This window comes from Trachemys scripta, chromosome 3 (assembly GCF_013100865.1).
Source record: "Trachemys scripta elegans isolate TJP31775 chromosome 3, CAS_Tse_1.0, whole genome shotgun sequence".
Lineage (NCBI taxonomy): Eukaryota > Metazoa > Chordata > Testudines > Emydidae > Trachemys > Trachemys scripta.
Window position 1 is genome coordinate 108,722,909 of NC_048300.1, and position 14,521 is coordinate 108,737,429.

Consider the following 14,521-nt stretch of genomic DNA (forward strand, 5'->3'; position numbering starts at 1 on the left):
ATTGGAACGGGTCCCATATGAGGAGAGATTAAAGAGACTAGGACTTTTCACCTTGGAGAAGAGGAGACTAAGGGGGATATGATAGAGGTATATGCAATCATCAGTGATGTGGAGAAAGTGAATCAGGAAAAGTTATTTACGTGTTCCCAAAGAACTAGGGGCCACTAAATGAAATTAATGGGCAGCAGGTTTAAAACAAATAAAAGGAAGCTCTTCTTCACACCGTGCATAGTCAATTTGTGGAACTCCTTGCCTGAGGAGGTTGTGAAGGCTAGGACTATAACAGGGTTTAAAAGTGAACTGGATAAATTCATGGAGGTTAAGTCCATTAATGGCTATTAGCCAGAATGGGGAAGGAATGGGTCCCTAGCCTCTGTTTGTCAGAGGGTGGTGATGGACGGCAGGAGAGAGATCCATTACCTGTTAGCTTCACTCCCTCTGGGGCACCTGGCATTGGCCACTGTCAGTAGACAGGATACTGGACTGGATGGATGTTTGGTCTGACTCAGTATGGCCATTCTTATGTTTTCAGAAATCTAAAGAGCAACACTCCAATGAGGAAATTACAGAACCCAAAACCACCAAAAAAGAGAGTCAACCTTCTTCTGGTAGCAGCTGACTCAGGTGATGAAAATAAACATGTGTTGGTCTGCACTGCTTTGGATTGTTATAGCACAGAGCCCATCACAGCATGGATGCATGTCCTCTGGAATGGTGACTGAAGAATGAAGGGACATATGAATCTTTAGCACATCAATATATTTGAAAATGTAGAAAACTTCCAAAAATATTTAAATAATTCTATTAAACAGCACAATTTATCACACAAATAGTGATTAATTTAATTTTTAATTGCTTGACAGGACTAGTATTAGTAAAAAATATCTAGCTCTTAATTAGGCTTGGCAAAATCAAAATTTATAATTGAATCAGATATCAATGTTTGGCTTTAAGCATTTTTTAAAAATCAAATTTTCAGTTGCAGGAAATTATGAAGGGTCAGGCAAGAATTATTTAATGACAGAGGCTGGGATTCAAAATGTTAAAGCTTTACCATTAAAACACAAACTGTCAACATCTCATGTCAAAACATACAAAGTAAATAGCCTGAAGTATGTGTTTTTTTGTTGTTGTTGTTGTTTGTTTTTTTTAAACACATTTGCTAATCCATTTGTAACAAGCCTAATTCAGATGTCTAAATCACTGGATTCTGACTTTAAGTTCTCAAATAGCATTTTTCTTACTTTGTCTCTTAAATTTTTATTATCCGTGGAAATATATTTTCAATTTGTGTATGTGATGAAATTGAAGTCTACCAACATTTACTGATAAAAATCTAATCTTTCCAAGCCCACTCTTAATATTGTGATTTTCCATGTGTGGATCTCAAAGCACATTTCCCATTTATTTTTCTATCATATATGGATCCCTGCCCTCAGATCATTAAGGTTCCCATTCCCAAACCTCCCAAAGAGAGGTCCTTCTGATTTCCTTCTGAACCTGTCACTCCCAGCTTCCCTTGGATGATTTCTTCCTACTTCTCGCTCATTTCCCATAGTGGTGGTTCTTTTTACCACCTTCCGAGTAGCTTTTCATACTGCTCTGGTGGCTCCACTTTTAACTGCCACCAAAGTAACTGTGCCTGTTCCTGAAGCAGTGGAGAATGACAGGATCTTATGTTATGGGCATGAAGTCAAACCTCAACTTTGCTTGATTTTTTTTAACATGACTATGACTCAAACCCATGAACCCAAGTCAACCAAATACATGCATGTACTATTGGCAGTTAGGAGCAGGACAAGGCGTACTAGTAGCATTTGGATAGGATCCTCTAAAAGTATGTTTATTATTCATTATAAAGTTTCACAAGTGTTCACTGGCATATTGCTGCTCCAGCTGTTGCAGACCTTGTAATGACATTACACTGAGTCAGATTTTCTGCTGGAGGAATCTGGCAGTGAGTTCAGTCCTTGTCAAAGTCTTATTGGTGATGATGATGAGTAATCTATGCTAAAATAACTGATTGCAATGACAGATGACTTTTATATATTAATCCTGAGAAGTTATCTTATTACTTGACAGGACAAAAAAACCCACCCCATTAATTTACCTTATTTTTCTTGGAAATCCTGTCAATGAAAAAGGCTTGAGTAAGAACACTGGTGTAATAGCAATTATGTTCAAGCTAGCCACCGTTTCACTCTTATCTCACACACAGTGCAACAATATTCTAAGAGTTATCAAATTCTTTTTGGGCACCTCATCAATTACTATCTGCTCTTCTTGATTGACAAGGGCATCCAAGCTGCCATCAGTGAAGCAAGAACCAAGCATCTATGATTAGTTACAGAAGCTGGTTTGGAGGGACAATGATATGCAGCCCCTAGTAGGATGCCTACTATGAACTAGTTTAGTGGCAACAGTAAAGGAGTCCCATTGCTGCCTCAAAGACATTTAATATACAGATTACAGTCAGTACTGTCTATTTATTTTACAATGGAGGAGTGTTCTGTTTCAGCCTTGACAGCAACCTCAATTAGTAGTAGTATGTAGGTGTTATCAGAAATATGCTTGGCATGATTCACCCTCACAAAGAAAGGCAAAGCCCCTGTTGCAAAGAGCTTACAGTCTAAAAAGACAACATAAGGGTGGGAGAGATGGAGACAACAAAATATATACATTTTATTATACACATATTTGAGGCTCATTATCATTATTACCCTTGCATTTGGAACTTAGGAGAAAGTCCTGCTTCCTCTATTCAGAATTATGATCTTCTCCAAGTACTGTCAGTCCAAGTAGCCAGATTGACTGTGAAGGCATTTGTGGGAGTGGAGTTCCTTCCTTCATTCTGAATTAATTAAAAGCAATTAGTGGAGGTTGTAATTGGACACTTATTAACCAAAGGGACAAATTGTCTGAAACTGCAGTGTAAATCTCAGGAAGGAGAATCAAAAAAATTGAAGGACTGGAAGGGACCTGAAGAGATCATCTAGTCCAGTCCCCTGCCCTCACAGCAGGACTAAATATTATCTAGACCATCCCTGACAGGTGTTTGTCTAACCTAATCTTAAAAACCTCCAACGGCAGAGATTAACTACCCTGACAGTTAGGAAGTTTTTCCTAATGTTCAACCTAAACTGTCCGTGATGCTCTAGGATTGAAATGTGACCACATACAGTAACTCCTCACTTTTCCCGTTAACGTTGTTACATCGCTGATCTTTTAGAGAACATGCTCATTTAAAGTTGTGCAATGCTCCCTTATAACTTTGTTTGGCAGCTGCCTGCTTTCTCCACTGCTTGCAGGAAGAGCAGCCCATTGGAGCTAGCTGGCGGGGGCTTGGAACCAGAGTGGACTGGCAGCCCCCCTAAATTTCCTGTGCAGCAGCTGCCCAGCAGGCTATAAATTGCCAGGCAATTCAGGTGTCCCGTGTGCCACTGCTGTGTGCTGCTCCTGCCCTCTGCCTTGGAGCTGTTCCCAGGAGCCTCCTGCTTGCTGTGCAGCAGGTCAGGGGGAAGAGGAGTGCTGATGTCAGGGTGTCTCCCTCCCCATGCTCCTGCCCCCCACTCCTGTACCCCATCTCCACAGAGCATCAGGGGACATGACAGGGCTCAAGACTGAGAGCGCTTGCTGGCAGCAGCTGCTGTCTCAACTTGCTGATCTACCTAAAAAGGCAGTGTACTTAGAGTGGAGCAAGCATACTTAAAGGGGCAATGTGTGTCTCTCTCTCACACACATGCACCCCCCCACCACTTTGGAAAGTGGAGAGTGTGGGGCACTCCAGTGGGCTAGCATGGGTTCATCATCACATTCAGTTTCCGCAGGGAATGTTTGCAGCCACTGCCATGGTGTATTGTGTCTCCTCCCTCCATTTGTGCTGCCTTGCAGAGTGTGAGGATACATTAACAACGTGTTAACCCTTGAGGGCTCAGCCAAGTGCTAGTTCATCCTTTAGCAGCAAGGCATTCCCTGGGAAATATCCCACCCTCTGACGCCACCCCCACCCTCACCCAAGTGTCACAATCATTGCTGTGTACAGTATTAAATTGTTTGTTTAAAACTTATACTGTGTGTTTATATATACACGTCTTTTATATGGCAAAAAATATTTCACTGGAATCTAAACCCCACCCCATTTACATTAATTCTTATGTGGAAATTGGATTTGCTTAACATTGTTTTGCTTAAAGTAGCATTTTTCAGGATCATAACAACAACATTAAGTGAGGAGTTACTGTATATTTTTGTTGCTACCACTGTTAGACAATTGCAGCAAAACTTGTACAAAGTATATCATGTAAGGTGTCAATGGAAAAGTCATGATTAGCTAAGTATGATTATCCTATTTGTATGAATGTATTTTTATATCTGAAGTTACGAATATTGGGTATAGATCTGTATCCCAAATGTGTTTGTTCCTGTGGTAACACCTACCAGCCAAAAACCAACATTGAAGCCAGACAGCTTTCTGTTGATGGCCCATCAAAGGCAATTGGCTCTCTCCATGGGCCACAGAAGAAACTCGTTCCTCCCATTAAATCTTCCTGTGGATGCCTTAGCCTCCACCTGGGCAATGGCTGCTCCTTTGAGTCAAAGCCATGTAAGGGCATGTGACTCTGGACTCCAGCTTGTGCCTGTAATTTTCCACACGCTTACATTGTGAGCTTGGTTTGGGACAGTAAAATTCCATCCACACGGGAAAGGGTATAAAAGACTCTAGAAACATCTCCATTTTGTCATCATTTCCCTTTTCATTTCTCTGGACTGGATTTTTAACAAGGAAGCTCTGAACAAGGACTGGTGACCCCCAAGCTGTTTGGATAATTTCCAGAGAGACTTTTGCAAACCTACAGTTTCTTCAATCACTGCTTCAAGCTTGATATAAGAACTTTGCAATCACTTGTAAGGATAGGATTTCCTTAACCATGTTAACTCTCTATTTCTTTTCTCTTAAAATTAGACCTTTAGATTTTAGTTAGTAAAGGATTGGCAACAGCATGATTATTGGGTAAGAGCTGAGTTATATATTGACCTGGTTCTGTGGCTGATCTCTTGAGATCAGAAGAAGCCTTTGTTTGATAAAACTGGTTTTCAATAATCACTCATCATAAAACCTGGGTGGTGAAACAAGTGCTTGAGTGCCTAAGGAGACTGCATTTTTGACTTCTTGATAACCAGTGTGGTGAGACAGAAGTTTACTTTTGTTACTGCCTTGGAGATTCTATATAATGGCAGAGTCTCCCCAAACTGGTGGTTAGTCTGCCCTATTTCTCAGCAGTTTGTTCTCAATCTGGTATTATCAGCTGTGACCCACTGGGGCCCAGTGACACCTCCCTTGCTGCAATTCAAGCCTATTGCTGCTTGTCCTAGCCTCAGAGGTTAACAAGAAATCAAGTGTCTTTTGTTTTCTCTGAATTAGATGACCAGGACCTGCTGTGCCTGAAGGACATAAAAAGGAAAGGTGACACCAAAAAATCTTTCTGAAGTTCTGTACACTAAAGAACTATTGCTTCTGGTATCAACAACCTCAAAGAAACCAATCTATTCAGGGAGTTGTCAACTGCTTCCAAAAGTTTAAAATGTGTTAATCTCCCAGTGTTCAGTATGTATTAAAGAAAGATATATAGTTGCCTTAAGAACATGATTACAAATAGGACAAAGCAAAACAGGTGAAAAATAAGAAAATTCACACTGATTTGTTTTGTGCTATGTGTAAATCTCAAAAATATCAATTTGAGGGGCAAAAAAATTGAGACTGATTGGCAAAACCCATTTCTAGTCCAAAAATTTGAGCTTTCAAATTTTAAAATCTTCAGATTTTCCTCAGAAGCATCATGACAGTCATCTCCACAAGCCAATACTACAAAAGATAAAACCGGGAGTATTAACATAAATTACCAATCTAAAACATACATTTACATTGCCTATGATACACATACCAGGTCTGGTGGGGGGGAAATACAAACACACTCCGGTGCCATCTTCAAAAGTGGCAAAGGGATCTGTTCCAGCTCCTGTACCCCTGAATCCTTCTACCCATGCTGTGACCAGGAAGGAAAGTTAAGCAGAGGCACTAAGCTAAACTACAAGAAAGGTATCTGTGGCCAGAGCTTTCCAGTGCAAAAGTGAAGACAATAGACCAATGATAGTTTCCTCTAACTTTGGAAACACACTTAGCATGACCAGGCAGTGGAAGACAGGCTGAGGATGACTGGGAGCTCTTGCTGCTCATCTAGAGACACAGACCCAACCCATCTCTCTGTAGCCAGAGGCTGATTTCCTATAGCTGGAGGTGCAGATGGACATTGTAACTTTGGAGGCAGTGGTAGTCAACCCAGGAACCACCTTTGCTTCATATCACCAATAGTGGGCTTCTCCATCAGCCTTTCCACTCTTTGTGTTACTCTTTCCCTCCTTCCCCTATATTCCCTAGAGATGAAGCAGCTTCCCTTAAGGGGAGGAGGCATGGAGCCTTAATCAACAACTCAGCAACCGTTCCCTTTAAGGCCACCAAACTATAATCTGGAATCTTAGTTCTGGTGAAAGTTATTCTAGTGCATGAGCAATTAGTGCTTGGAGCAGACTGCTGGAATCCCTCTAATAAGAACATAAGAATGGCCATCTGGGTTAGACCAAAGGTCCATCTAGCCCAGTATCCTGTCTTCCAACAGTGACCAATGCCAGGTGCCCCAGAGGGAATGAACAGAACAGGTAATTATCAAGTGATCCATCCCCTGTAGCCCATTCCCAGGTTCTGGCAAACAGAGGCTAGGGATACCATTCCTGCCTATCCTGGCTAATAGCCATTGATGGACATTAATAAAGAGAGCACCATCATTTATCCCACAAGATTCAGCCTCAAGCTTGCTTTCTTCACTAAGCAAAACAACCACCAATAACAATTGCAATGATGTGGCAGCAGTAAACTAGTTTGTTTCTCATCCGGCTCCCACAGCATCATCTCCTCTTACGGCCTGGGGTTCATTGATGCAGGAGTATAAACGGGAGTGTGACAAGGTATAAAGGTGCCACATCGGTTCCAGTGTGAAAGGAGTTACATGTAGAATGCAAGTTCCCTGACTAGCACATGGATGGGGCTATAAAAGCTACCACAATGGTGACTATTGAGATGGCAGCAAGAGGGTCTGGGCGGATCGTGTGCTGAAACAGCTTCTGTGGTTGTTAATAAAGCCAGACCTGAGGAAGGGAACTTGACTTGAACGCTAGTTTAGTGCTTTATTTTATCTTCCTTCACTGGTGTTCTGGTCTCTTACAGCTAGTGGAATAGTAAGGGAAGGGCATCAAGTGCAGGGGGAGGAGGGGGCGTGTGGGAGTTAGTGTTTGCCAAATCCAACCATGCCACAGGGCAAGAAGGAAGCTGGGAGATTGACTGACTTGTTTTTGTCCCCTTGATGGAGGTAAGTCAAATCCATCTATCTACTGCTTCAAGAAGAAGCTGGACCAGGTTTCCATATGGAATGAAGAAACTTCACAAAGAATTCTGTATTTTGCTCATCCTAGAAGTAATAATTTTCAAAAGATTGTGCCAAATGAGTTTGCTCCTCTGTAAGATTCAAGATGTGAAGTGATTGTCTTAAATTTCAGTATGCCAGTGTGAAGAAAATATATACAGTTTCTCACTGATGCCTAGTACATAGAGTTAAAAACATCTAAAGTACTTCTTCACATACCAAAGTAGTCATTTTGAAACCCAACGCTTCCAAGTAATGTTGCACCAGGAAGCAGCACCAAAGGGGTTAAGTACTATGAAACATATCAGAGCAGGATTAGATCTGTTACAAGATTCTAACATTCTTTGACAGAACAAAATCCTCTAGAGAGTATTCTATATCAGAATATAAGGATTGCCCTACTAGGTCAGAGCAATAGTGCATCTAGTTTAGTATTCTGTCTCAAACACCAATCGATACCAGATGCTTCAGAGCCTAAATCCACATAATACTCTGAAGATTTAATATTTGTAATGGGACCTTCATATTAACAGATATATCTGTATCCTTATTAATCCATCTCCCTGAAGTTTCTATGCTTTGGGGCCAGATCCTAATATCTGGGTTCTTTTACTGTGCCCACTGCATTGGTATCTGAGTGCTCATGGGAGTTCTGCACAGAGTGAGCTTGCAGAATTGGACCCATGAACAGGCTGTGTGGCAGTCATTCTATATAAATAGAACAACTTTTCTGAACAGGACGAGAAACCACAGATCCTTAGCAACAATAAAAACAAGTGGGCAGCCATCTGATTCTGGATCTGTATAGAGACTAGGGAAAGTTGTTTTCCCCGCTAATTGTCAGCAGTCAGGAAGGAGGACAAGTTAGAGATAGCAGGCTTGTCCCCTTCCATACACCATTCCCGTAGATAAGAGAAGGCAAAGAGATAATACATGAAGTAGAGTCTCAGAAATGCTACTAAATGGAGCTGCAGATAGTGACAAAATAATTGTGGGGATCACTGTTACTCTGCATCATTAAGCACTGACAGCATCACAATGAAATGACAGGATACTTCATGGCTCTTTGCAACTCCAGTTGATGCATTCTCCTGTCTACTGGAACTGAGGTGGGGTGGGGTCAAGCCTGCTATCTCTTACCTGTCCTCTTTCCTATTGACAGTAGGGGGAAGGAATTGTAGTGACTCCAAGCATCAGCAATGACATGAGACCAGGCCAGTATGTAGAAGAGCTTCCATCAGACTCCAGGAAAGCCCTATGTGGTGCCCAAAAGAACTGCATACAACTCTAGAACCACTGACCAGGTATCATGGTTCTATTCCTAATAGAGTAGCCTCAGGATGTTTTTCCTGATACTTAATCTACATTTCTCTTTCATTTATTTCTTCCTATTTCATATTGGTGGCATTGTAGGTAATTTGGACTCAGATTCTGATGCCATTCGTCATGTTCAGGGACACCTTACTCCACAAGTAAGGACTACGGTGCGCCTCAGCATAAGTATCAGGTTCTGGTCCTTCGTGCTTACACCTTTCAACTATTGCAGGATTATGTTCATTCCCCAGTAAGCCACTTAATTTTTCAATCTCTACTTTTTAAATTCACTCTCTCCAAACTCATAGGGATATTTGTTGCTCCTTTCTGAATTCCCACCAATTTGTCTATTTCTAATATTCTGGAAGGAGGATGAAGCCCAGTTGGGCGTTAAAAAGTCTAGCTCCCTGGCATTTTTGCTTAAACTATAAAATACCCAAAGCTACAAGAAATAGCATTGTAAAATACACTTGGTGCAAGTCTAAATTACAAAATTAAGTTGACCTAAGTTATGTCAACTTAGAGCCATTGCAGTAATTGAATCAGTTTTACACATCCACACTATGCTCCTTGTGTCGGCAGTGCGTGTCCTCACCAAGAGTGATTGCACCAATTTAGTTGTCAGTGTGGAGCATTGTTGGATGGCTTCTGAAAGACAGCAATTGTCAGTTTAAGCAACTACATCAACTTAAGCACTACACCTCTCACGGAGGTGGAGTTAAGTCAGTGTTGTGGGAGAGTTATATCGATGGAGTTACATTTTAGTGCAGACACAGAGTTAGGTCAACATAAGGCAGCTTACATTGACCTAATTCTGTAGTGTAGACCAGAGCTTATTGTGAGCCAGACATGATACTGTCAGTTTATGAGGAATTCTACAAAAATACTTTAGTGTTCAGTCTACAGAACAACCAACAACATCTGTAGCAGAGAACAACATACAAAATTAACTCCAGGTTTCTGACCACAGTAAATCTCCAAGCAGTTTAAAATGTAGAAATACAGACTGTTCATGTTTGAGGTACAAGATGTTTTTGAACTTTACATTTTTAAAGGGCAATATGGAAATTCCATGTGATGTCTTGAACAATTTGGAAAATAGCACTTAAGACATGTTGCATAGCTTCCTCCTCCCCTCCAAAATCTCAGATTGCTGCCAAAGTCACACAGTAGCATTAGCCATACAGTATTATTCATTAAATAAAGAATTAACTGAAAAACAAACTGAACATAAACTTACAAACTTAAGGCCAGTTCTGGTCCGACTGAAGTCAGTGTTAAAATTTTCACTGGATGTCACTGAGATCAGACATTGGACCTTAAAATCACAGTACAGTTGACTGTATCATTCTTCAGCAGTAGAGGGATCTCTCAATAGTGTGTTAGAACGTCCTAACAGCTGTAGCGCAGTTTAAAAAGAGATTAGGGACAAGTATAAATAAAGTGGAAAACTGTCAGTCCAGTACTGGAATTCAGCAGTGGGGTCTAAAAGGTCCCATTTACACTTAGTTTAACATTCCATTACAAGAAGTAATGGAGTTCCTCTTTGAATTAACGGGACTCATGCAGCATAAAACTAAGAGGGTGGCAGCCTAAAATAAAGAAGTAGATCAGCAGTTCTCAAACTGTGGGTTAGGACCCCAAAGTGGGTCATGACCCCATTTTAATGAGGTCACCAGGGCTGGTATTAGATTTGCTAGGGCCGAAACTCAAGCCCCACCGCCAAATCCAAAGCCTGAGCTCCACTGCTTGGGGCCATAGCCAAAGCCCGAGGGCTTCAGCCGTGGGCAGCATGGCTCAGGTTCCAGGCCTCCCAACTTGGGGCGGTGGGGCTCAGGCAGACTCAGGCTTCGGCCCTCCACTCCTGTGGTGGAGTAGTCATTTTTGTTGTCAGAAGGGAGTCGGGTACAATGAAATCTGAGAACAGCTGAAGTAGATTAAAACCAAAGACTCCCACTTCCTTCCTCAGAGGAAAGTAATGAGCAAGTTTCTTCATCATGGAGGTCAAAAACCAAAACATTGATTAAAGAAAAGCACATTCCCCAGCAATAAGAGATGGTTGGGGGGGAGGGAGGATGAAACCCTCCCAAAATGAGTGTTTCTTTGGCTGAGAATTAAATTCTTTGGCACAAAAGCAAATGACAATTATGGCAAATGCATGTAGTGCTGTATCTTTACTCTATCTTAAGATCTTCCTTACTCTTCAGTATTTACAGTGAGTCAATTTCCAAATGTAGTCAATATGGCTGGGTGAGATTTTCTTGGTTTACTACAACTATTTAAGTTCTATGAAGAAGTTTAGTCAACTGTCATCTATCTTCACAGAGTTAAAATTAGCATTAAGGAGTCAGCTGCTTGAGACAATATATCTTATTTTATAAAGTAGGTGTCAAATCCCTGTACCCAAAACCTGAATGGAGGAAAAAACCCTAGATGAATCTGAAGCTGTGTGTTATTCTCAGGTTATAACATGATATCAAGGTCATTTAGGAGCTCATTGTTATTCTAGCTATTTTAATCAGAGATTTATTATCACACACCCATGGTATCTCCTTACTGAATTCCTTTTTTTTTTTTTTTAATAGCAGAGCTAAAAATGTTAGGATAGGAAGAACAAGCTCTAAAAGTGATACTGTGTGTACTAGAAAACAGACTTTTAAAAGTTTTGTTCAGCTTATTTCTTTTATATGGCTTTTTATTAAAATTGCTTTCATATCTTATTTCCACCTACAGTAATACAGACTTAGCAACAAAAAAACAAAAATAAAAAGATTGTCCTTTCATTTTAAAGTTACTAATTAAGCACTGTATAGCTGAAAAAATTATTATTACTATAGACACAGCATTTTGGGTACCTGGGAAGGGCGTGATCCCACTTCCACTGAGGTGATATACTCTATTTTAAAAATTACTATGAGTTTGAATAACACCACCTTGTCTTCTAAACTATCATGAAACTACCGCATCAGCCTATAATCTTGCTTAAAATTGGAATGCCATATAAAGTCTGCATGCATTTACATAGCTCTCAATATGTATTTCATTATAATCACAGAGATGCCTGTAGATATATGTTAGGTGGGGCATGGGCTGGACAGAAGACAGGAGAACTGAAGTCATATTCAAGTCCATCCCTACCAAATCCAATAGAAAACTAATGGAGATCTCCTGTCTCCCAGATCTAGAAGGGACCTTGAAAGGTCATCAAGTCCAGCTCCCTGCCTTCATTAGCAGGATCAAGTACTGATTTTGCCCCAGATCCCTAGTGGCCCCCTCAAGGATTGAGCTCACAACACTGGGTTTAGCAGGCCAATGCTCAAACAACTGAGCTATCCTTCCCCCCTGTGTACTCATAAATACTATGTGAGTATAACAGAAAACATCACTGGTGGGTCAGGTAATATCTTTTATTGGACCCACACACAGCTCTTCCTCAGGTTTGGGACAGATACTCCCAGCATCACGGGGACATGCAAGGTGGAATGGATTGTTTAGCATACGTAGTTATCACATACTGAAAGGGACCTTTCAAGACAGAGTTGCATTAATACCTCTGCAGTCACTGGACAAAAAGAGGGGGTTAGTAAGTTACAGATCCTGGAATTGTAGGTAGTGTATTTCTCAAGGTGCAATAATCCCATTTGGTATTGTGTCTGAAATGGTCACTCTCAATGTTGGGAGCTGTCTCGCCCCTATATTTTGAAATGGGAAAAGGGAGAAATGCTTGGCATTTGGCTTTTTCCTGAAACAGGGACTTGCGTGCATGTTGTGGGGACAGGGCCACCCAGAGGATTCAGGGGGCCTGGGGCAAATCAATTTTGGGGGCCCCTTCCATGAAAAAAAGTTGCAATACTATATTCTCTTGGGGACCCCTGTGGGGCCCAGGGCAAATTGCCCCCCCCTCTCTGGGCGGCCCTGTGTGGGGAGGGGGGAATTAGTCAGGAATCAGATTTGTTCTCAGCTGGCACGTGAAAGAGCCAGTTCTGCACGGTGTGCCTGAAAAGTTGGAGTGTCAGTCAGCACCGCAGATGGGGATGGAGGGCTGGGAATCCGAACCAAATCTGCTCTGATCAGTGCAGGTTGGGAGAGACACGGACAAGCAGCCGACTCCCACTTGGCTTGAGCTGGGTCGGATCCTAGCGGGCTGCCTCCCAGCTTAACGCAGGAAACTTGGAGCCTCACCACAAAGTCTCTCCTCGGCCCACTGGCGATGCCAACAGTGCTACCCCTGGCTAAGCCACCCAGCCTGCCCTGGGGTCCCCTCGGGCCTGTCACACCGAGTCCCCGCCTGCCCCGGAATCGGGGGGTGCTGAACTGCGGGCAAAGGAGCCCCTGAGCCAGGCGGCGACGCGCTGCTCCGCCGCTCAGAGCTCGGCGGCAACTCGCCAGCCCCCAACGCTACGGTACCTCTTCGCTCCGGCGGCTGCTGCTGCTCAGCTTGGCTGCTGCACCGGCTGGCCAGCGCGCCGAGGAGCAGGAGGAGACACAAACTTCCCCGTGCCATTGCTCCTGAGCCGCTGCGCCGCTGCCTCTTCCCCCCGGTCAGCGAGGCGAGTGAGCCGCCGCCTGGGAGAGCGGAGGGAGGAGGAAGAGACCCTACAGCCTCGGGGCGGGGGGAGGGGGAGAAGACACACCCCTGTCCTCCCCTCCCTGCTCTGTCCTGCAGAGCGCCCTGCTCCAGCTGCCCCACGCCGACGGGCGCCCTCGGGGCACGGGACAGCCAGCCTCCAGGAGAGCTTTCTAGCTTGGTTCCTGCGGGTCCGGCCAGGATGGATGGCTCCAAGAGCAAGGCGAGCCCCAGGAGTGAGGGACCACTGAGAGGCAAACGCTGGCGGCCCGCGCTCTCACACTGTCTGCTCACAGGGCTCCTTTGCCCGCAGTTCACAGGCGGGCTTTGGGGACCGCTAGATGGGATTCCAACGGGCTCTGTATGGGGCTCCCCTTGTCTCCGCTTCAGCTGGTGCAGAACGTGCTGTGGAGCGGTGCTAGCTACAGCGGAATGCTACCCTCCTTCTCCTGGAACTGCCGCGCTGCCACGTGAAAACCAAGGTGTTGTCTAATCACGAGGCCAGGCTAAGAGACTACTTTCTCCTTGAGCCCCCACAGCAGGCGTGACTAGCTCAGGACATGACCTGACAGCTCTTATGTTTGTCTGTGGCTGATGGGGGAAAAGTTCTCTATGAAGAGCCCTCAACTCTGGAATTTGCTTCCCCTACTAGGTTTGGGCTGTACTGGACCATTTACCATTAGAATATGGTGCAAAGCCCATCTCCAGTCATGTCTTAGAATCATGGAAATTAAGGAGGAGAGACCTATCATGTGATCAAATCCATCTCCATGCCAATTGTGGCTTGTTTCCTATGGTACTTGGAGCACTGCATATGCTTGAACTGGGCACATACAGGGTTAAAGATCAAATGATTTAGTTGGTGTTTGTCCTGCTTTGAGTAGGGGGTTGGACTAGATGACCTCCTGTGGTCTCTTCCAACCCTAATCTTCTATGAAATGCTGCTTCATCCCATACAAAGGCTGAGTACGCGGGCTTTGCATTTGACTTTTAATCCTGTGCAGGGCCACCCCCTTCTCCACCAACCTTCACTAGGGTATTCCAGTGATGGCTTAATAGCACAAGAATCTTTGGCAAGCTAGCAGAGCATCTAAGAGCTGGAGAGAGGAGCTTCTCCTCTTCAAGTGTTTTCTTCTAATTTTCCGTTTTAAAAAATCATTGGAAA

General features: G+C 43.3%; 1 protein-coding gene across 1 annotated transcript in view; it reads right to left on the reverse strand.

Annotated features, from left to right (window-relative positions):
- The window catches only part of LAMA2 (laminin subunit alpha 2), a 450,699-nt gene extending 437,350 nt beyond the window's left edge, over positions 1-13,349 (reverse strand). The window contains exon 1 of the mRNA XM_034766884.1: positions 13,197-13,349. Coding sequence (XP_034622775.1) covers positions 13,197-13,293 — 97 coding nt within the window. The 5' untranslated portion in view covers positions 13,294-13,349. The remainder of the gene's footprint in view (positions 1-13,196) is intronic.
- Positions 13,350-14,521: the final 1,172 nt, after the last annotated feature.